General features: G+C 46.5%; 1 protein-coding gene across 5 annotated transcripts in view; it reads left to right on the forward strand.

Moving 5' to 3' along the window:
- Nucleotides 1-21,625, forward strand: part of LOC126529308 (uncharacterized) — a 157,496-nt gene that overhangs the window by 93,963 nt on the left and 41,908 nt on the right. For all 5 annotated transcript variants that reach the window (XM_055069764.1, XM_055069758.2, XM_055069763.2 and 2 more), the window contains 6 exons: nt 864-959; nt 3,140-3,235; nt 14,128-14,223; nt 14,352-14,447; nt 17,247-17,342; nt 20,241-20,336. In XM_055069764.1, coding sequence (XP_054925739.1) covers nt 864-959; nt 3,140-3,235; nt 14,128-14,223; nt 14,352-14,447; nt 17,247-17,342; nt 20,241-20,336 — 576 coding nt within the window. The remainder of the gene's footprint in view (nt 1-863; nt 960-3,139; nt 3,236-14,127; nt 14,224-14,351; nt 14,448-17,246; nt 17,343-20,240; nt 20,337-21,625) is intronic.

A 21,625-nucleotide genomic window follows, 5' to 3' on the forward strand; every position in this document is an offset into this window, starting at 1 on the left:
AATCCCCTAGCTGGAAGGAGTTAAAGAGGTTTTACTTCGAGGCGTTAGAGGCATTTGCTGTGAAATAGCGCTCCCTAAACTCTCTCGCCCTTGTACACCCCTTTGCCACCGGGCACTTCCGACACGCAACGCAGGTGGATTGCAAAAGTGGTTCGTATTTTTGAGAAATAAAAGCAAAAAACGCTGTGGACTGTGGGCAAGCATGGTTCACCTTTGGCGATCCTAAGGCTGCAGCCTCCGCAAGGCATGTCTGCACCTTTAAGGGCGAGACTGGCAATAGTGGCCGCGTGCGCTTAAGGCACACTGCAGTGCGACCGCCGTCTTCTGCACTGTTCACTTCACGTGGACTGCACGCCCTGCCAGCGTTAGCTGCGCCAGTCATCTTTGCAAGTAAAGCTGCGCGAAGCAGAACACTCGTGTAAAACGGTTATCTACGATATGCTTTTCATTTTTTTGTTTCAAATTACGGGACTCGCGCATGCGCCATAGAATTGAGACGAAATAAGGCTAAGAAAATTTATCAGCACACACAAGATGTCTGCGAACGACGGGGCTTCACAGACGACGAAAAGCAAGGCGTGTGCACTGTTGAAGGGAAGCGCTCGGCAGACGACGCTCGCACAGGAGAGTCATTGATGCACTTGTGCGTACAACGTACAATTGCCTATCTCCCCGCTTCTTGTCGTTATAAGCCGCCCACAAACGGTGCGGTAGACGCTCGCACGATGCTATTAAAGATCTGGGAGTCTGTAGAAGCTGCATAGAACGAGTAAAAGCGCTAGGCTCTGAGTCTGAGTTTTTAGTAACGTGCAAGACCATAGTTATGGACTACACGACTTCCGTCTTTTTTTTCCTCGTACCAGATAACAAGCGTACCACCTGCAATGAAGAAGAGAAGAAGATGTGCAAGGAAAGGGGGAAATATTGCGACTTCAGCGCCGGTATCGCCCTCTGCGTCTGTAAGCCACTCTACTCGAACATAGCCTGCTGTGACTGCTTACACTCCTTCCGCACTGAAAGTACACCTTTCAGACACGTATTGCCACATGGACACGAAGCTTACGTTTGAATATTCCGACTAGTTACGACAATGTAAAACTCGCGAACAAAGCGCTGAGTGCAACGTTGACCCTCGGCTAACCAAAAAAGTCGCCGTACCGTGCGAAACGTGAAGCGTTGATTGCGATAGCAAATTATCAGGCAGCTATGCGCAGTGACGTTAGCAGTTCCATCGGCGTACAAACTACCGTTAACATTCAATTTGTAGTTAAACTAACAAGCATGGTGTCACAGGCACACAGGCAAACACGAACACATCTTACCCGATGACCGCGGACACTTGCTATCAGAACGCTGACCTGATGGAGTGGCGGCAGCAGCGGCGAGCGAATTGCCCTTTGCGCTGCCTCTAGCTTCAAGGCGAACTAAGCGCGCCATAACACAGCGCAGACGGAGCCGTGAGCTTTCTCAGGTCGTCTAGCCTTCGAATCCACCGCAGACTGACTCCAAGATAGGACGCTCACTACCCTGCCCAATCCTCGAACTAGTGCATGCACATCTCCCCACGTCTGACCTCGCGCACGTGAAAAGACGCTACCGCACCAAGCATACCATCCTTCTCGGCTCAACCTCGCATGCTTTTCGCTCGCACCTACAGCATACTATGACGTGCGGCCGCCATCTCATTGTACTTGGACATTGCACAGAACATCGCGGCTACACCAATGCCGATGGCGACGGCGAAAATTTGCCTGTAGTGTCCATATACAACAAAATATTTCATGCGACTTTATTACGGAGATTGATGCAAAACAATGGAATTTTAACGTGTGCACTGTCGGATTTGACGGGAAATTCGACGTGTGGTTCTGGATAACTGGATGCTAATTAATGTTATTTCTTGCAACGAAGGCTCTCAACTTGACCAGCGCATCCGCTTGCATCAAATATTTCAGCTGTTACTACTACAAAACGCATTATCAATAAGAGGTGAATATGCCTTGCCAATTTATTTTTTGCAGATGTGGCGACTTGCCTAATGTGATGTAAATATTCCCACTACAGAACCAATTTTTCACCTGCCGCGATTGCGCCGTGTTTACAGAAATATATTTAGATCTGGTGGTCCTAATGAAGACCCAGTTATATATTGTGGCTTAAGGGGTTATCGTTCACTACCGCGGTATGTCCAAACTAAGAGCAAGGTGTAGTTTTTTTAATGCACATGTATCTTTCCCGACTCCTCTGCGTGGCGCTGAGTTTTCTGTGTCTTGAAGAATGGGAAAAATACAACACAGAGAACGAGAAGTGCAAGAAACTCGACACTTTCCTCATCTGTTTTCCACCTTGTGTTTTTTGTCTGGGCTGCTTTTTTTGTAAAGCTAATCCTTCTTTCCAAACCCTCCCGGACTCTGCTGACCGTGACGGCTGCTGCATCGCTGAAAAGAGCGCATGCGCCAGTCACCATTGCAACAACGAGACAGGTATAACACGGGCGCAAATATGAAATCAAACTCGCCACTGCCTTTTACGTCACGTCCATCGCTTCTGTCTGTCTGCCATGCACCTCTCTCTTTGCCATTCTTGTTCCTCCGCAAATGTCAGACATATATCCTTTGTCCTTCTGACGTCACTACGTCGGACGTTCCACATCGTGCATTCGAATGAATGAATGTGTGGTTTTTATTGGCGCAAAGGCCAGGTATGGCCAAAGAGCGCCAAGAGTGCATTGACGACAGCACGCTGTTTGCATTTCGGCAAACCTCGTGATCGTTGCAGAGGGGGGGGGGGGGAGGTGCAAGATGATACCAAGATGGCACGAGATTACAAGTTGCGTAGAACGACATTAAAAAGTATCGCCCACGAGGCATTTTGTCTTAAAACGTTTAATTGCACGCTTCACACAGATTCAAAGGCGCGCAGTAGATGTGTATTATTGATCGTTTCTTTTTTTCGACATGCGATGGAATGCACCAACCTCGCCAGTGAGTGAGTGAGTGAATAAACATTTATTTGGTCCAGCGAAGCGCGAGAAAACGCGCACCCGGCTAATCCCACGACGGGACTGACAGATCTAGTCTGCGCCAGTGTCTCCATGCCTTAGAAGATTTCATTGGTTTCACCTTTTTCTCCTCGGCAGCCGGGAGACGCACAAAATGTAACGAAGAGGAGGAAGCCATATGCCGGGAACTGGGAATGGACTGTGATTTCTCGCTCGGTGCAGCCCTGTGCACAGGTAAGCACACGCGCCGCATAGTGCGATATCGCGCTTGGTTCACTCATTTATTTGCTCTCCTACTTTTAGTCTGAAATTTACCGAAAGTGGGTTAGCCGGCATTGGTAAAAGCAGCCATTGTAACAGTCTAAACCATGTTGTCCTAAGCCCCTGTAATGTATATATATATATATATATATATATATATATATATATATATATATATATATATATGTGTGTGTGTGTGTGTGTGTCAGCTAAATTCGACGTTGCTAGACAGAACCTAGGCAATTTCCTTATTATATAGTTAGTCCTAATTCACAGATGGACTTGTCAAATAATATAAGTAGAGGAAAACTGTGAATGAGGAAATTGTAGAGACCTGAAATATTGCAGATATAGCGTTCTTTTCCTCAATGCGTGCTACATAAAAGCGTTTTTCCGAGCGTGAATGACGCCCGCGAAAACACGTAAAGAGCCGCGAGCGGCCAGTCGCCCGGCAACATTGGGCGTATTGACACACTATCGTTAAAGAGCCCGTGTCGCGGAAAATCTGGCGTCGACATCCCGCGTTGGCGTCCGGCTTCAGACGCCGCATCGGCCAAATGATTTTTTTTTTCGAATCACACGTACCCAGGCCGTTCATGTGACGCAAACAATTCACTGAACGAATCCAATTTCTCAAGCTAAAATACGCGGGAAAGTCGTAAAGTACGACTTAGACACTACCTACAGACACGATAGCTCTGGGATTGTAATTTGAATATACGAGAAAACATCATTTTCTTGCGCGAAAGCTGAAGCAAACCCCTTTTCCAGCGTTTTTACAATGCACAGAGCGGAGACGGCGTCCGCGATTCGCGCACGCCGGCGCATCAATCTCAGAGTCCACGGAGCAGCGCGCCCACTTCCTTGAAAGACTTCCAGATGGCGCTCGCGTCAGCCGCATCGCGGCCCCTGCAAGAGGGCGCGTTTCGACCAGAAAGCCTTGGGTGTCTCGATGTTCGCCCGCCCTCCGTTTAGGGTGAGGACAACCACGTCGTCTGCTAGCGCGGCCGCCATTTTCTTGCATACGCTGGTCGCGGTGCGCGCGTTGGCTGCGTGACGCGCCTTGAATGTGCTGGCCCCGCTAGCAGTGGGGGCTTGTATGGGCCTTTACCTTTGATAATTATTCCTTTTCTAGGGTAGATGAAAACTAGGAGTAAAGATTCGGTGACGCATTCGCTATTTCTAGACGATTAGCGAAGGTATATCGGATATCTTTTTTTTAACGTCAGATGAGCACGGCGGGCAACTTCTCGCCGTCGTGAACTTGCTGTCGTTTAGAACGTGCTTAGATATGGACATAGCGGTAAGTAGGCGAAGTACGCGAAGGAAGGGAACTGCTGCATATTCAACTACGGATGCACGGCATGTTTACGTCCACTAGCAATATTCTTCGCCGTGGTGACATAGGATTACCTGGCTGCAAACTGTCATGCATACACCATGCAATCAAAACATGAAGGCTTAGGCGCAAGGAAAAACAATGATTTAATACCTTGATCCAAAAATACGTGATGTTTAATATGATAACGAACACACTTCACTGCAGTTATAATGCTGCTTATGATTACTACACTTAACATTTTCTCATGCTTATGTGCATGTATACGAAAAGTTCATACTTATTACAGCGTCTTTAAGTTAAACTAACACCAGCACAAGTTTTGCTTCCGTGACCTCCGACACGTGTGGCTTGGTACTGACGTAAATGAATACGTAGCCGCAGTCTTGTGTAGCTGGCTATCAGCATTTTAGTTATTGCTTCCCTGTGGTCTGCACATGTGTTCAGGCATGGCCGGTCTACCTTCGCAAGGTATTCTGTAAACGATTTCAGCGGGGACTTCATCGTGTGTATATTGTTTGTACACCACGCGATAACACCCGTGAAGTGCTCCTCGTAGTTCTTTAGAGTGCGGATCACATCACTGCTCGGATAGATCAAGTTCCGTCCATCCCTTACATACTCCTTGAGAACTGTCAAAGAGGCATATTCATTGCTTGCTGCTCCAAGGAGGGCATCCTTGCATTGGGAACAGGATACATGCTTTACGATGCTTTTCAGGATGAAGCCGCCCAGGTAGTATAAAATACAACATTCCGTTGACGTCAGCTCCTCAATGAACAAAATCTCAGAGTCGTCTATTTCTTCCGACAAATTTTCTGAGCACTGCTTCTTTGCTTGAGAAAGGAGGTCGACGAGGTACTCTCGATCGTCAAGCTCATAGTTTGTTGTTCGCGGTGTGTGTAGAAACTGGCTCACGCTCACAAGCCTCAGAGCACATTTTAAGTCATATGCCGTTGGCACTGGCTTCATTAGGCGTACTACAGAAAAAAGATTTTCGAGGCAGTCTTGAAGTAGCCTGCTCGTTAGGAAAAATTCGTAGCGTTCATTGCCCAGGAAAACTTCTTGGAGGCGAAGGACGACTGTCGTGGAAATGAGGAGCCCAGCTTGGGATGGTTTCCATTGAGATGTGGCGCCCATATTCATCCCTTGAATTGTTTCTGCTGTAAGGCGCAAGGTTTTCAGAGCAGCATAATATTTGTCCATATTTCGGTTGCTTAAAGCTAAAGTGGGATGGCGTGACGACATCAAGGCATACCACTTTGACACCAGATCCATGAACCATGCTGTCGTTTCGGCAGATGGGTCAAGCAGCCCTTCTTTTACCAAAAATCGGATGGCAGGTGCAGCTTCTCTGAAGAATTGGAGAGCTACACTAACCTTCATTTTTGTGAAGTGGCCGCTGCTCACATGAACCTCCGATAGGGCAGGGGCTACTTTAAGTTCCTTCTCTGCGTCGTATTCCACCACTGCCAGGACGTGCTCCAGTTTCACGTTCGGTGACGGAAGGTTGTTGTCGAGCACGGTGGCAGCGCTCAGTGTAAAGACTTTTGAGCTTAAAAGTTGCCCTCGTAGGTTCTTCAACACATGTGCTGCATCGGCAGGGAAAAAAAGCTCTTTACCGTCCAAACATGGGTGTGGCATGGAGCACACTGTGGTGGAATTTCTGTGGCTCGAAAACCCGAATTCTCGCCACATTGCTCGATTTGCTGATCCCATGTCACATGTCACTGCACGGACTCTTAGGGAAATCTGGCTGCAGCGCCGGGTGATGTCGAGAACATAGTCTTTGAGCAGGGCACCTTCCACGTGTCGGCCAGTGAATTCATATCCGATGACTTGCTTCCACCGCTGATTAATTCCGCCCAACATGAACACCAACGCGTGATTGGCGGGCTCCTCTGGCTTTGAAGGAAGTGTTGTACCTCCAAGGAGAATGTCCTCACTTCTATCCAATTCAAACGCTGTAGCTATTTCCATCTCGTCTAGAAACAGCACGCAGTCTTTTTCCACGTTTTCCATAGTCTCAGCCTTGCACTTCATGACATCAAAAACTTCTTGAAGAATTCCTGGAAGGAACCTCAGTCCCTGGATCCTCCGCGCCAACGTCCTGCTGGACGGAAGAGGATAACCCAACTTCCTCAGTGTCTCATAGCCGGTCGTTCCACAAGCAAACTTAATTTGCAAACCTTGTTTAACTGTCTCCGCAGACCATGTGTGACCCTGGGTGCTATTTTTAGAAAGAGCGGAAATCTGATCTGAATTCAAGAACCGCGTATTTCTTGCGAAATTATCCGCCTTACTTTCAAGCTTTTGCACTTGCTTTTTGAGGTTTTGCATTGCGTTCTTAGCAATTGTGTGATGTTCTTGAAGAGTGGCGTATTTTCTTTCCATGTCTGCCAACTGCTTTTTCAACTCAGCACAATTCCCTTGCGCCTTACTAGCTGTGGGAGTTTCATCTGTCGAGCTTGGGATTCCGACGTTCAAAGCTTCGTCACCTGGGTTGTTGACTTGGAAGTTGTTCGATGACGCCTCTTGCGATACCGTGTGAGTTGACTCGGGGAGCATTTCCCCTGCCTCTGATCCGGCGTGAGGTACTTCAGCGGGGTTGCTTGCCTCTTCATTGGTGAATATGGGCACAGGCTGCGTTCTGTCTCTAGGTGGCTTTCGCTTCCTTAGAGCAACTGGAAGCAGAGAGGTACACAAACCGATTATCAAACTAAGCACTAAGATGAGGGAAAACGCGGTATCAAGGAATATGGAAAATCAAGACAATGCGGAAACAAGGCATGGCCAGCGTCTCGGCAATTTTTATTGAGTTTTTAGTTTTCCACAAAGAAAACCTAAGGGTAGAGGGGCAAATAGGTATACATAAGTACCTGACTAGGTATCCGCTCCCTGTATTAATTACAATGTCGCCTTGGTTAATTACACATCAATTAGCCAACGCGATTGATGCCCTTTTTCAAGAGATGTGTTAAGTGGGTGCGTTGAGATTAAGGTTGTTGCGCGAACCGATCGACAGTACAACTGATTAGGTAGAAATGCTTCTCGATAAGAGCGGCAGAAGCAGCATTGATACACACACGCGCACATACGTACGTACGTACGTGCATACATACATACATACATACATACATACATACATACATACATACATACATACATACATACATACATACATACATACATACATACATACATACATACATACATACATACATACATACATACATACATACATACATACATACATACATACATGCGTAACCTGTCAAAATCAAAATAAGTGATGCATGTCTGCTGAAATGTTTCCGAGCGACCACCACTCTTTCGGTAACGAATGTCATCATCATCATCATCATCAGCCTGATTACGCCCACTGCAGGGCAAAGGCCTCTCCCATACTTCTCCAACTACCCCGGTCATGTACTAATTGTGGCCATGTTGACCCTCCAAACTTCCTAATCTCATCTGCCCACCTAACTTTCTGTCGCCCCCTGCTACGCTTCCCTTCCCTCGGAATCAGTCCGTAACCCTTAATGACCATCGGTTATCTTCCCTCCTCATTACATGTCCTGCCCATGCCCATTTCTTTTTCTTGATTTCAACTAAGATGTCATTAACGCGCGTTTGTTCCCTCACCCAATCTGCTCTTTTCTTATCCCTTAACGTTACACCTATCATTCTTCTTTCCATAGCTCGTTGCGTCGTCCTCAATTTAAGTAGAACCCTTTTCGTAAGCCTCCAGGTTTCTGCCCCGTACGTGAGTACTGGTAAGACACAGCTGTTATACACTTTTCTCTTGAGGGATAATGGCAACCTGCTGTTCATGATCTGCGAATGCCTGCCAAACGCACCCCAGCCCATTCTTATTCTTCTGATTATTTCACTCTCATGATCTGGATCAGCAGTCACTACCTGTCCTAAGTAGATGTATTCTCTTACCACTTCCAGTGCCTCGCTACCTATCGTAAACTGCTGTTCCCTTCCGAGACTGTTAAACATTACTTTAGTTTTCTGCAGATTCATTTTTAGTCCCACCCTTCTGCTCTGCCTCTCCAGATCAGTGAGCATGCATTGCAGTTGGTCCCCTGAGTTACTAAGCAAGGCAATATCATCAGCGAAGCGCAAGTTACTAAGGTATTCTCCATTTACTCTTATCCCCAATTCTTCCCAATCCAGGTCTCTGAATACCTCCTGTAAACACGCTGTGAATAGCATTGGAGAGATCGTATCTCCCTGCCTGACGCCTTTCTTTATTGGGATTTTGTTGCTTTCTTTATGGAGGACTATGGTGGCTGTGGAGTCGCTATAGATATCTTTCAGTATTTTTACATACGGCTCGTCTACACCCTGATTCCGCAATGCCTCCATGACTGCTGAGGTTTCGACTGAATCAAACGCTTTCTCGTAATCAATGAAAGCTATATATAATGGTTGGTTATATTCCGCACATTTCTCTATCACCTGATTGATAGTGTGAATATGATCTATTGTTGAGTAGCCTTTACGGAATCCTGCCTGGTCCTTTGGTTGACGGAAGTCTAAGGTGTTCCGGATTCTATTTGCAATTACCTTAGTAAATACTTTGTAGGCAACGGACAGTAAGCTGATCGGTCTATAATTTTTCAAGTCTTTGGCGTCGCCTTTCTTATGGATTAGGATTATGTTAGCGTTCTTCCAAGATTCCGGTACGCTCGAGGTCTTGAGGCATTGTGTATACAGGGTGGCCAGTTTTTCTAGAACAATCTGCCCACCATCCTTCAGCAAATCTGCTGTTACCTGATCCTCCCCAGCTGCCTTCCCCCTTTGTATAGCTCCCAAGGCTTTCTTTACTTCTTCCGGCGTTACTTCTGGGATATCGAATTCCTCTAGATTATTCTCTCTTCCATTATCATCGTGGGTGCCACTCGTACTGTATAAATCTCTATAGAACTCCTCAGCCACTTGAACTATCTCATCCATATTAGTAATGATATTGCCGGCTTTGTCTCTTAGCGCATACATCTGATTCTTGCCAATTCCTAGTTTCTTCTTCAGTGCTTTTAGGCTTCCTCCGTTCCTGAGAGCTTGTTCAATTCTATCCATGTTATACTTCCTTATGTCAGCTGTCTTACGCTTGTTGATTAACTTCGAAAGTTCTGCCAGTTCTATTCTAGCTGTAGGGTTAGAGGCTTTCATACATTGGCGTTTCTTGATCAGATCTTTCGTCTCCTGCGATAGCTTACTGGTATCCTGTCTAACGGAGTTACCACCGACTTCTATTGCACACTCCTTAATGATGCCCACAAGATTGTCGTTCATTGCTTCAACACTAAGGTCCTCTTCGTGACTTAAAGCCGAATACCTGTTCTGTAGCTTGATCTGGAATTCCTCTATTTTCCCTCTTAGCGCTAACTCATTGATCGGCTTCTTATGTACCAGTTTCCTCCGTTCCCTCCTCAGGTCTAGGCTAATTCGAGTTCTTACCATCCTGTGGTCACTGCAGCGCACCTTACCGAGCACGTCCACATCTTGTATGATGCCAGGGTTAGCGCAGAGTATGAAATCTATTTCATTTCTAGTCTCGCCGTTCGGGCTCCTCCATGTCCACTTTCGGTTATTCCGCTTGCGGAAGAAGGTATTCATTATCCTCATATTATTCTGTTCTGCAAACTCTACTAATACCTCCCCCCTGCTATTCCTAGTGCCTATGCCATATTCCCCCACTGCCTTGTCTCCATCATGCTTCTTGCCTACCTTGGCATTGAAATCGCCCATCAGTATAGTGTATTTTGTTTTCACTCTACCCATCGCCGATTCCACGTCTTCGTAGAAGCTTTCGACTTCCTGGTCATCATGACAGGATGTAGGGGCGTAGACCTGTACAACCTTCATTTTGTACCTCTCATTAAGTTTCACAACAAGACATGCCACCCTCTCGTTAATGCTGTAGAATTCCTGTATGTTACCAGCTATATTCTTATTAATCAGGAATCCGACTCCTAGTTCTCGTCTCTCCGCTAAGCCCCGGTAGCACAGGACGTGCCCGCTCCTTAACACTGTATATGCTTCTTTTGGCCTCCTAACTTCACTGAGCCCTATTATATCCCATTTACTGCCCTCTAATTCTTCCAATAGCACTGCTAGACTCGCCTCACTAGATAATGTTCTTGCGTTAAACGTTGCCAGGTTCATATTCCAATGGCGGCCTGTCCGGAGCCAGGGATTCTTAGCACCCTCTGCAGCGTCGCAGGTCTGACCGCCGCCGTGGTCAGTTGCTTCGCAGCTGCTGGGGACTGAGGGCCGGGGTTTGATTGTTGTGTTCATATAGGAGGTTGTGGCCAAGTACTGCACCAGGGTGGCCAATCCTGCTCTGGTGAGGGAGTGTGTTACCGGTTCTGGTCACCGGCATCAGGCCACACTCCAGGCCTGTTTATGCAATTTTATCAACGTAACGAATGTATGCACTTTCAAAGAATGAGGCGGTAAATCAAATGGGAAATACCTACCTCTGAATGGGAAAACCGTTGGTACAGCATTTGGCTTCAGCTTCCTCCATCCATCTGCTCGGTTTTGTTCAAAACCCGCGAAATAAGATTAAATGACTTGGGATGGACATAGCGGTAAGTAGGCGAAGTACGCGAAGGAAGGGAACTGCTGCATATTCAACTACGGATGCACGGCATGTACAAGGAAACCGAACGAACTGACACCGGCAGGCATATGGGCTCACATCAGCACACATGCACAAAATAAGGCGTAATTCACAAATTTTTTTCACCTCCATGCGCTACTTCCGTGACTTATGATAAGCTGGAATAAATGTCATGAATAGCATAATTTTCGCACACAAGAAAAAGTATAAAAGACCTTCATTTGAAGCAACACGGAGTAAGCGCGAGCATAACGCGTCGCATGCTGTTTCGAGCTCCGGGATTCGCCCTCCGCACTGCTATATGCGCCTGTCAAAAGTGGGTAGCGAGGGCTTTTGGTGAAGTAAGCGTGATGCGCTCCAGATCACGCTTCGTGGCTGAGAAAGATCGTTTACATTTTTATAAGGCTGCGCCTTATTTCGTGATGCCAAGCGAAATAAATAGAGCCGCAAATGTGCCTGGGGTTTCATGTCGGCCCCCAGCTCTCAATATCAGCGATCAAATATCAGAAGGCCGCAAAAGCATGATGACGGCTCTAACATGAACACATAAAATCGTACGTCTGGTTTTTAGAAACAGTTGCACAGACAAACTGTACGTAAGCCTAAAAATTGATTTGGCGTTGCTGAGACATTGAGTACTTACACTGCAGATACATGAGTACTTCGTCGGCTGCCACTTGATTTTCACAGTCCACAGAAGTCGTCTTTTTTGGTCTCTAGGAAATGAAAACATTCTCCAGCCATTCTTAGCGCTGTTAGTGCACTGGGGAACGCAGCAGCCAGGCATTCTGCAAAGAGACTGCGTGAAGAATGCCGCTTTCCGTGTAGGGAAGGAGTCTGCGTGCCGGCGGGAACGGAATGCAAGAAAATGGCGGCGGCGCCTCCCGAGAACCGGTTTTGGCGGCGACGACCCCTTCAAAGAGTGGCGCCACCCTCCGCGGAGAGCGGGCGCACATCGAGGCACCCTAAGAAAGCCCGCCTTCGTGCATAGTGTTCGCCGTGAGTGTTTCCCGCTGGACATTAAGGTTACATACGCTGCAGTTGCTGGCAAGCGTCTTTGAATGCTATCGCGTTCCACTCTTAAATGCGAAGCTCAAGCGTCCTACAAGTTTTCGCGGGCTTCTTTCACGCTCGGGAAAACACTTATGTAGTACGCATTGAGCAACAGAAAGCTGTGTCGGGAGTTTTATGCGAAGCATATTACTAGAGCTCAACCCAGCTCCTCAGGCGCGGCGGTGTCGCCTTCAATACCACGTGACACCGTGACGTCACGACAGAAGAGAAACGGGGCTCCAACTCGCGCCGTCGCTCGCGGCGTCGCGGCGGTATATAAGCAGCTGCGCTTGTTTCTAGGTGGCTTTGGCTCAACTCTTGCAAGATGGGCTGGGTGGGAATCGAACCAGGGTCTCCGGAGTGTGAGATGGAGACGCTACCACTGAGCCACGAGTACGATGCTTCAAAGCGGTACAAAAGCGCCTCTAGTGAATGCGGTGTTGCCTTAGAAACGAGCTTCGTTGACGCGCCGAACGCTGCGTTGCTCGACGCTCACCGCGTCCAATGCGGGGCGCGCAGTCGCTGCGCCGTAGCCCATTGTCTTACACCCCTTGGCGGGTCGATGGGAACGCTGTCGCGTTGCACTCTTGAAGGCGAAGCAGAGTAACGCATGAGTTGTTTCTTCGTCTAGCCGAACCAAATATAGCGAAGCAGCAGCAGTTCACCAGGCTAAACAGTGGTTCAACAACTAAAATAAAGGCTAGTATGCTTCGCATCCTGGGCTTAACCTTAGCTAAGCCACAGCCATTTTTATATGTCGCTCTACAATTTTCTCATAGACACTTTTCATCTAATTGTAATATTTGAGAAATTGTAGAAATAATTAAGACTCATTGTCTAGTTAGGCGGAAGGAAAAAAGATAGTTTGTGCAAGCGACGGGAAACAACATTACCCCTGTTCTGTCCAGCTACGTGGCATTCGCATAGTTTTAAACACTGGCTCAAGTTTTTAAACACTGGCTCAAGAATGAAGTCAAACTCATATTATTAGTATTTCCTAACTAACATTGCTGTTTTGTGTAATATTGATTCATTTTGTGAATTTCATATTTTTTGCAATTCTGCCTTTAATACATGTACTCTTATTTGTTACCATGCCCCTCCTGCTTGGGCCACACGGCCTGCAGTATGCTGTAAATAAAATAAATAAAAAAGTTAGCCGGGACGCCATGTATATCCTGTGACAGGCTGACGAAGACGACGTTTTAAGAATAGTCCAAAGAAGACGACATTCTTAATATCTCGCTCGTTGTCTACCATGTTTTCAGCTGCTACAGTACTTTATATATATATATATATATATATATATATATATATATATATCTATATATATATATATATATATATATGTGTGGGAATGCAACCACATATAAGCATGAATGCTCGTATCAGGTAGACATCGCTACAGCGACATGAAAAGTGCTTTGTCTCTAAGCCGGATGGTCGTCGCATTATTAATTTCTAGCAAGTACAGCATGCAAAGCGCGGAAGCAGAATTGAACAATAAATCATCTGGTTAAACATACGCCTGACAAGCGAAATAAATCAGAACCAGATACATTTTAGTTGCACCTGCATATCACCCATAAATGTGTCGTATACAACATAAAAAAGACAGAGCTATAACCTCGCAAGAAAGTGCATAAACGATGGCCCGATATACAGTGAGAAGATTTGACATTTGCGTTTTCCGTTCCGCCAATGATAGGCCTTCCTTCATACGAATGTCTGGCTTATGCGACATGAATCACCGGCACTTAGTCCTTAGTTCCACAAACATGACGTCACCAGTTATGTGTTCAATTTTTTCAGATAGTTATTTTCTTTTCGTAGAAAAAACGCGCACGGACTGTAATGAGGAAGAGACCGACGAGTGCAAATTAAGCAAGGAAGACTGCGACTTCACTGCGAAGGCAGCATTTTGCGTCGGTAAGTCACTATCCCCGACGAGCTGTGATTAACGATGTTTGCCACTGGCAGATTTTTGCGCGCGACATGTGAAACTGTGTACATTCTTGTTTTTGATGCAACTGCATTTTTTTGTCATTCTCCGGTAGATCCAAATCGCACAGCTTGCAATCAAGAGGAAAAGCAACGGTGTGAAACGGTCGACAAAGGATGCGAGTTTGTAGGCGGGGCCTCTTTGTGCTATGGTAAGGAGCTGCTCTCGTTGAAAGCGAGTTGTGATGAAAAAGAAAAAAAAGAGAAACTTCCGCTTGTTAATGATTTCCGCGTTCGAGCTCTTGCTCGTTCCTCTCTCTCTCTCTCTTTGTGTGTGAGTGAGTGAGGGTTCTGCTATCCTCGTGGTCTTTTCCACCGTAATTCAGTCTAGTAACTGCAGGGCTGTTAAGCTACGATGGAGGACTACGGTGGCTGTAAAGCCGCTATAGATATCTTTCAGTATTTTTACATACTGCTCGTGTACACCGTGATTCCGTAATGCCTCCATGACTGCTGAGGTTTCGACTGGATCAAGCGCTTTCTCGTAATCAATGAAAGCTATATATAAAGGTTGGTTACATTCCGCACATTTCTCTATCACCTGATTGATAGTGTGAATATGGTCTATCCTGCCTGGTCCTTTGGTTGACAGAGGTCTAAGGTGTTCCTGATTCTCTTTGCGATTACCTTAGTAAATACTTTGTAGGCAGCGGACAGTAAGCTGATCGGTGTATAATTTTTCAAGTCGTTGTCGTCCCCTTTCTTATGGATTAGGATTATGTGGGCGTTTTTCCAAGATTCCGGAGCGTTCGAGGTCATGAGGCATTGCGTACACAGGGTGGCCAGTTTTTCTAGAACAATCTGCCCACCATCCTTGATTGTTGTATTCATATAGGAGGTTGTGGGCCAAGTACTGCACCAGGGTGGTCAATCCTGCTATGGTGAGGGAGTGCGTTACCGGTTCTGGTCACTGGGATCAGGCCGCACTCCAGGCCTGTTTGTGCAGTTTTATCAATAGCTGTGTCTTACCAGTACTCACCTACGGGGCAGAAACCTGGAGGCTTACGAAAAGGGTTCTACTCAAATTGAGGACGACGCAACGAGCTATGGAAAGAAGAATGATAGGTGTAACGTTAAGGGATAAGAAAAGAGCAGATTGGGTGAGGGAACAAACGCGAGTTAATGACATCTTAGTTGAAATCAAGAAAAAGAAATGGGCATGGGCAGGACATGTAATGAGGAGGGAAGATAACCGATGGTCATTAAGGGTTACGGACTGGATCCCAAGGGAAGGGAAGCGTAGCAGGGGGCGGCAGAAAGTTAGGTGGGCGGATGAGATTAAGAAGTTTGCAGGGACGGCATGGCCGCAATTAGTACATGACCGGGGTTGTTGGAGAAGTATGGGAGAGGCCTTTGCCCTACAGTGGGCGTAACCAGGCTGATGATGAGATGAGATCAACACGCGGATTTTTTTTTAATCCGGTGGAAAATTGCGCGACACCGGGATTCGAACCACGGTCCTCTTGCACCCGAGGCGGACGCTCTACCTCTACGCCACCACTGCAACCCTATATACCGGATATATACCGGATATCGGATATACTGTTTTTGCCTAAAACCACGGTGCCTAATTGCCGAAGGCGATTTTCGTCGAATATTGTATTCCTGCCGAACATGCAGGCAAATATCGGCTAGCCCTTGCTCGCCGCCAGAAGTGCGCGTGTTTATAGCTGGCCATGCATTTAAAACACTTGCGGCCCTACCAGAAAAGGTTATTTAACCTTTCGTATTGTGAGATCTACGCTTTTTTTTTTTTTTTTTTTTTTTACAGTAACCATATTTCCCCTCGTCGTGTGGATTTCTCGCTCGGGCTGATTTACAAGCTCCGTAGACTCACTGACTTTCGTATAGCATTGTGTGTAATTGGAAAAAAGAACTTTTCCCACACTTATTCTCCGGACGCTTTTTCATTTATAGAAATATAACATTTTTACTTATTAGGCTCAATATTCGAAGCCCGCATTTTTAATATGATTCTTCAGTTTGATTTCAATATTTCGCTACTTGACAACAGATCGTTCTAGGCTGATGCACAAATGGATGACATCTCTTTAGCTTATTGCTGTAAGCTGCACGTGGTAAAATCAATATGCGCAGGAGCTGTCCCTCACAATATCTTCTGCATATTATCAATATCTCAGCCATACAGTCAAATTCACCGTGCATATAATAGCCACTTTGGTTAACCTAAGCAGCTTTGGATTCTAGATTCCGCAAAGTCGCCTTACAGAGGCTCTCTGGTAACTTCCCTGTTTCTTTTTTTTTTGGGGGGGGCGTGGGGTTGAGGGTAGGCTTGCCCTTGTTTACGCCTCTTTCATAAATAAAAATGTCAATCCTAGTTCCCCCAAGCCTTTTGAGTTCATTGAGCGTTTCGTTAACCCAGAATTGTGCACTCCATTTCCGGAATTGCTGTTGCGAACGAAATGCAAGCTTCAAAACTACTACATTAGTTTCTTGCTCCATATGAACTCGTAATCAATGATGGTGACAAATTTTTCTGGGGTTACTGTATGACTTATTACCGACTTCCCTTCAAATTCTGGAAGAATATTTTATGTGAGGAGTGTATTTTCATAAAGCGAAATTATTAAATATATATGCCTACAGAGAAATACACCCATTGTGTTAGGTTATTTTACGACAAGCCCTGTCACGTATGTGCATTCGTTTTGAGAGGGTATACGTCCTTAGTCCGTGAAATCAGTCTGGTCTTCCTGGCAAACCAGATAATAACGAGTGTGCAGTTTTGTCGCAAACGCGCGTGATGTACGCCAATGAACAAAATGGTAAAACGAATATGTATCGTTAAAAGCCGATAACATTTTCATTCAGAGCACCAGTCACGTTCTAAACAAAACCAACTTCCTCTCTATAAACAGCATATGTAATGACTATACCGTACCCAATACGCATTGAAGTTGTTTTTACTGTTCGTCTCTTTCCTTTACCAGGCCCTGCGCGCTCAACGTGCGACGCATCTGAGAAGGAAAGGTGCGCTAAATTGGGAAAGGGATGCGAGTTTATCGGTGGAGGTGCTATTTGTTCTGGTAAGACGCCGCCAGTGAACTTCACGGCACACTAAAAACCACGCTCTCTTTTTTTGTTCTATTGCCTTCTTTCTCTTTCTTTTTAGAACAACAGTGGCGTGCTCACGATGTGTCGGTGTAATATGTATTTTTTGTGGTGATGCATTTACTGAAAATGTAATCTGGCCCCAACATATTATATAGGAGCGAACTAGAATACTAAGAACTGGCGGGATATGTATTTTTTTAATGCGAATAGCATTATTTGCCTACTTGAGCCGTTTTGAGCCTATCTGTCTATCTATCTATCTATCTATCTATCTATCTATCTATCTATCTATCTATCTATCTATCTATCTATCTATCTATCTATCTATCTATCTATCTATCTATCTATCTATCTATCTATCTATCTGTCTGTCTGTCTGTCTGTCTGTCTGTCTGTCTGTCTGTCTGTCTGTCTGTCTGTCTGTCTGTCTGTCTGTCTGTCTGTCTGTCTGTCTGTCTGTCTGTCTGTCTGTCTGTCTGTCTGTCTGTCTGTCTGTCTGTCTGTCTGTCTGTCTGTCTGTCTGTCTGTCTGTCTGTCTGTCTGTCTGTCTGTCTGTCTGTCTGTCTGTCTGTCTGTCTGTCTGTCTGTCTGTCTGTCTGTCTGTCTGTCTGTCTGTCTGTCTGTCTGTCTGTCTGTCTGTCTGTCTGTCTGTCTGTCTGTCTGTCTGTCTGTCTGTCTGTCTGTCTGTCTGTCTGTCTGTCTGTCTGTCTGTCTGTCTGTCTGTCTGTCTGTCTGTCTGTCTGTCTGTCTGTCTGTCTGTCTGTCTGTCTGTCTGTCTGTCTGTCTGTCTGTCTGTCTGTCTGTCTGTCTGTCTGTCTGTCTGTCTGTCTGTCTGTCTGTCTGTCTGTCTGTCTGTCTGTCTGTCTGTCTGTCTGTCTGTCTGTCTGTCTGTCTGTCTGTCTGTCTGTCTGTCTGTCTGTCTGTCTGTCTGTCTGTCTGTCTGTCTGTCTGTCTGTCTGTCTGTCTGTCTGTCTGTCTGTCTGTCTGTCTGTCTGTCTGTCTGTCTGTCTGTCTGTCTGTCTGTCTGTCTGTCTGTCTGTCTGTCTGTCTGTCTGTCTGTCTGTCTGTCTGTCTGTCTGTCTGTCTGTCTGTCTGTCTGTCTGTCTGTCTGTCTGTCTGTCTGTCTGTCTGTCTGTCTGTCTGTCTGTCTGTCTGTCTGTCTGTCTGTCTGTCTGTCTGTCTGTCTGTCTGTCTGTCTGTCTGTCTGTCTGTCTGTCTGTCTGTCTGTCTGTCTGTTTATAGCCCTTACGCCAACCCTGTGACCTAAACTGTCTCTCTGCTTGCCGTCATGGTCGTTCCATTGTCATCATCATAATCGTTCCATCTTTCTCTCGTCATGCCATCGTCTTCACGCCATCTACCGCGACCCAGTCACCCAAGTTGTTTAATAGCTTGGGGCAATATGTCTGCGCTCCTGGTCGTGATGCAATCGTGGCCGTTGCATCGCCGTTATTCCAGCTTTGTCGCCCGGTACTCGTGATGCCTTCGTTGTCGCGCCATCGTCGTCGTACAGCCGTTATGCATTTGTTGTCACACCGCCATAGTGTTGCCGTTATGGTCGCTCAATCGTCGTCCTTCCAGCTTCGTGACCTGACTCTCGTTATGCCGTGGTCGTCACGCCTTCTGCTCCGACCTAGTGGTCCAAATAGCTTAGGATAATATGTGTGCGTTCGGCGTCGCCATGCCGTAGTGGTCATTGCATGGTTGTCATTCCAGCTTTGTCATCCGACTCTCCTCATCGTATCATGTGGTCGTCGTCACGCTGTCGTTTCATCATTGTCAGTACTTCGCTAACGTCATCCCATCGTCGTGATGCCGTCGTTGTCATGCTGCCTTCGTCATTCCATCGACATCAATTTTTCTTTGTCATTTTATTGCTGTCACGCTGTCGCCATTAAATTGGGATTATGCAATCCTTGTCATGCCGTCATCGTCAGTCGCTATCGCGCCCCCACCGTCAGACCGTCCTCGTGATGCCATCGCGGTCGTGCCATCATTGTCCCTTGAGCTAAGTCATCCGGATCTGATCATAATGCTGTCGTCGTCAAGCCATCGTCGTCATACAAACTTCGTGATACAGTAATAGTCACGCCATTGTAATTATACACTCGTCGTCATCCCACTCTCATGTCGTTGTCTTACCACTATCGTTACTGTATCGTCATCATACAGTCATCGTCATGCATTCCTCTTCATACCATTGTGGTCATGCCATCGGTGTCACCCTGTTGTTTCTTCAGTGTCGTAATTGCGTCCTCGACACAAAGACGCTATCATGCATCCGTTGTCATACCGTCAATGCCATGCCTTTTGGTCATGCGATCGTCGCCATTCTGGCTTTTTCGCCCGGTTTTCGTAATACAGTCGTCATCTTGTCCTCATGTCATCGTCGTCCGGTTGTTGTTGTCATACCATCGCCCTAATTCAAGAATAGACATGTCATCGTAGTCATGCCATCGATGTCACACGCTTCTGTCGCTCTGTGGATATCATTCCTACTTTCTCGTTCCATCGTCACTCTGTCAGCCTCATACAGTCCCCATTATGCCTCCATGCTTATGGACAGCTTTGGCAAGCGATTGTCATAGTTGAGTGGGATCATATCGGAGTACGTAAGCATATAGCCGAATCAATGAGCTTCAGAATTACCACTACTCAAGCTAAACAAACGGCACTTAAGGAATAAGGTAATTCGCATTCATTGCCATTATCATATGTTCGTCGACAGTGATCATATATCGAGAGTCATCGTCCGTAACTTTTGTTGGTTGAAACGATATGAAGAAACCAAGCAATGGAGCCAGAATGTGTGCAGTGGAAATTAATTCTTGTAATTATTGAAGTGACGCTCGTGTTATTTCTATTGTCAGGAAAGAAACGCACGAAATGCAATGAGCAAGAGGAGGAAAAGTGCAAAGCAATGCAACGACAATGCGAGTTTGTCGACGGAGCTCCTCTTTGCCTAGGTAAGTATGACGTCATCATCGTCAGCGCACTGAACTCGTTAAAAAGAAAAATCATGGGTGTAACAGAAACAAAAACAATGGCCTGTATTCGGGATTAAATGCATGCAGACACGGCATTCCGGCTGATATTAGATCAAGTAGTAGAATAGAGCAGGCTATGCAGTCTTCGACAAGGTACACCCTTTAAGGTGTATATTTGCCACACAACGATAATTGTCATCTGCCTTGGTTGCGTTTCCTTTCTTGAAAACGCTACACTCGCTACTTTCCAGCCGAGAATGTTCCGTCATGCTGATAACGCGCATGCCGTTTGTGATTTGGAAGTACCGGGCTCGCGGACAAGGACCGGGAAATGCGGACAATACAGATGACGATTATTGATGTGCGGAAAGATACAACCCAAAAGGGGTAATTTTGTTTAGGATTGTGTAAGGCATATACACTCTCAAGCTAAATTACACCCTTTGTGCGCTATCTTGCCCTGTGCTGTGGAGCGCGTCGTCAACCAAGTTCATCAGTGCCAACTGTATGAGGTCCACGCCTGCGTTTTTGGGGTCCTCTGTCGGTTACGTCAGCGGAAATTTGCTTCACCACTTCTCTGCTGAAGAACGCGGTGCTGTCAAGCGCCTTCTTGACAACTCTGAGGTCGACATTCTCCTTGCTGACAAGTAGAATGCTTGTCAGCAGTGCTGGACCTGCTTGACAACCAGGACAGTTGCGTTCGGCTCACCCGGGACCCTACCTTGAAAGCACAGAAAGAACTACAGAAACCCCTAGCGGAGGTGTTCCACTTCGTTTATCCTGAACAGAAGTCCCTCAACTGTTCGCTCCTTTGTCATAATGGTGCGCCCCCTGCGCTTTATGGCTTACCGAAGATCCACAAACCGGATGTCCCTTTGCGACCCATGGCGGACTTTACCCGTTCCCCCCTGTACAAGCTATCCAGCTTTCTGCACATAATTTTGTCCCCTCTCGTTGGAAAAGGCATAACGCATGTGCACAACTTCATCGATTTCGTTGAAAAATCCGGGATATCGTTCTCGGTGACGACGAGGTGATGGTTTTGTCTGACTTGTGTCTTTGTTTACTTCCATTCCCACTGACATGGCTGTGGAAGCGTGTTCTGCTGCTCCCGACGCCGATCCGGCTCTACCGTAACGGTCGCCTTTTGATGTCCCTCAGTTGAGGACTCCTCTGTTTCTGCCGGCAACACCTACTTCTGTTTCGATAGGGCCATCTGCAAGCAAGTCCACGGCGCACCAATGGGTGCCTCTGTCTCGTACTGCGAA

Source organism: Dermacentor andersoni, chromosome 8 (assembly GCF_023375885.2).
Source record: "Dermacentor andersoni chromosome 8, qqDerAnde1_hic_scaffold, whole genome shotgun sequence".
Taxonomy (NCBI): Eukaryota; Metazoa; Arthropoda; class Arachnida; order Ixodida; family Ixodidae; genus Dermacentor; species Dermacentor andersoni.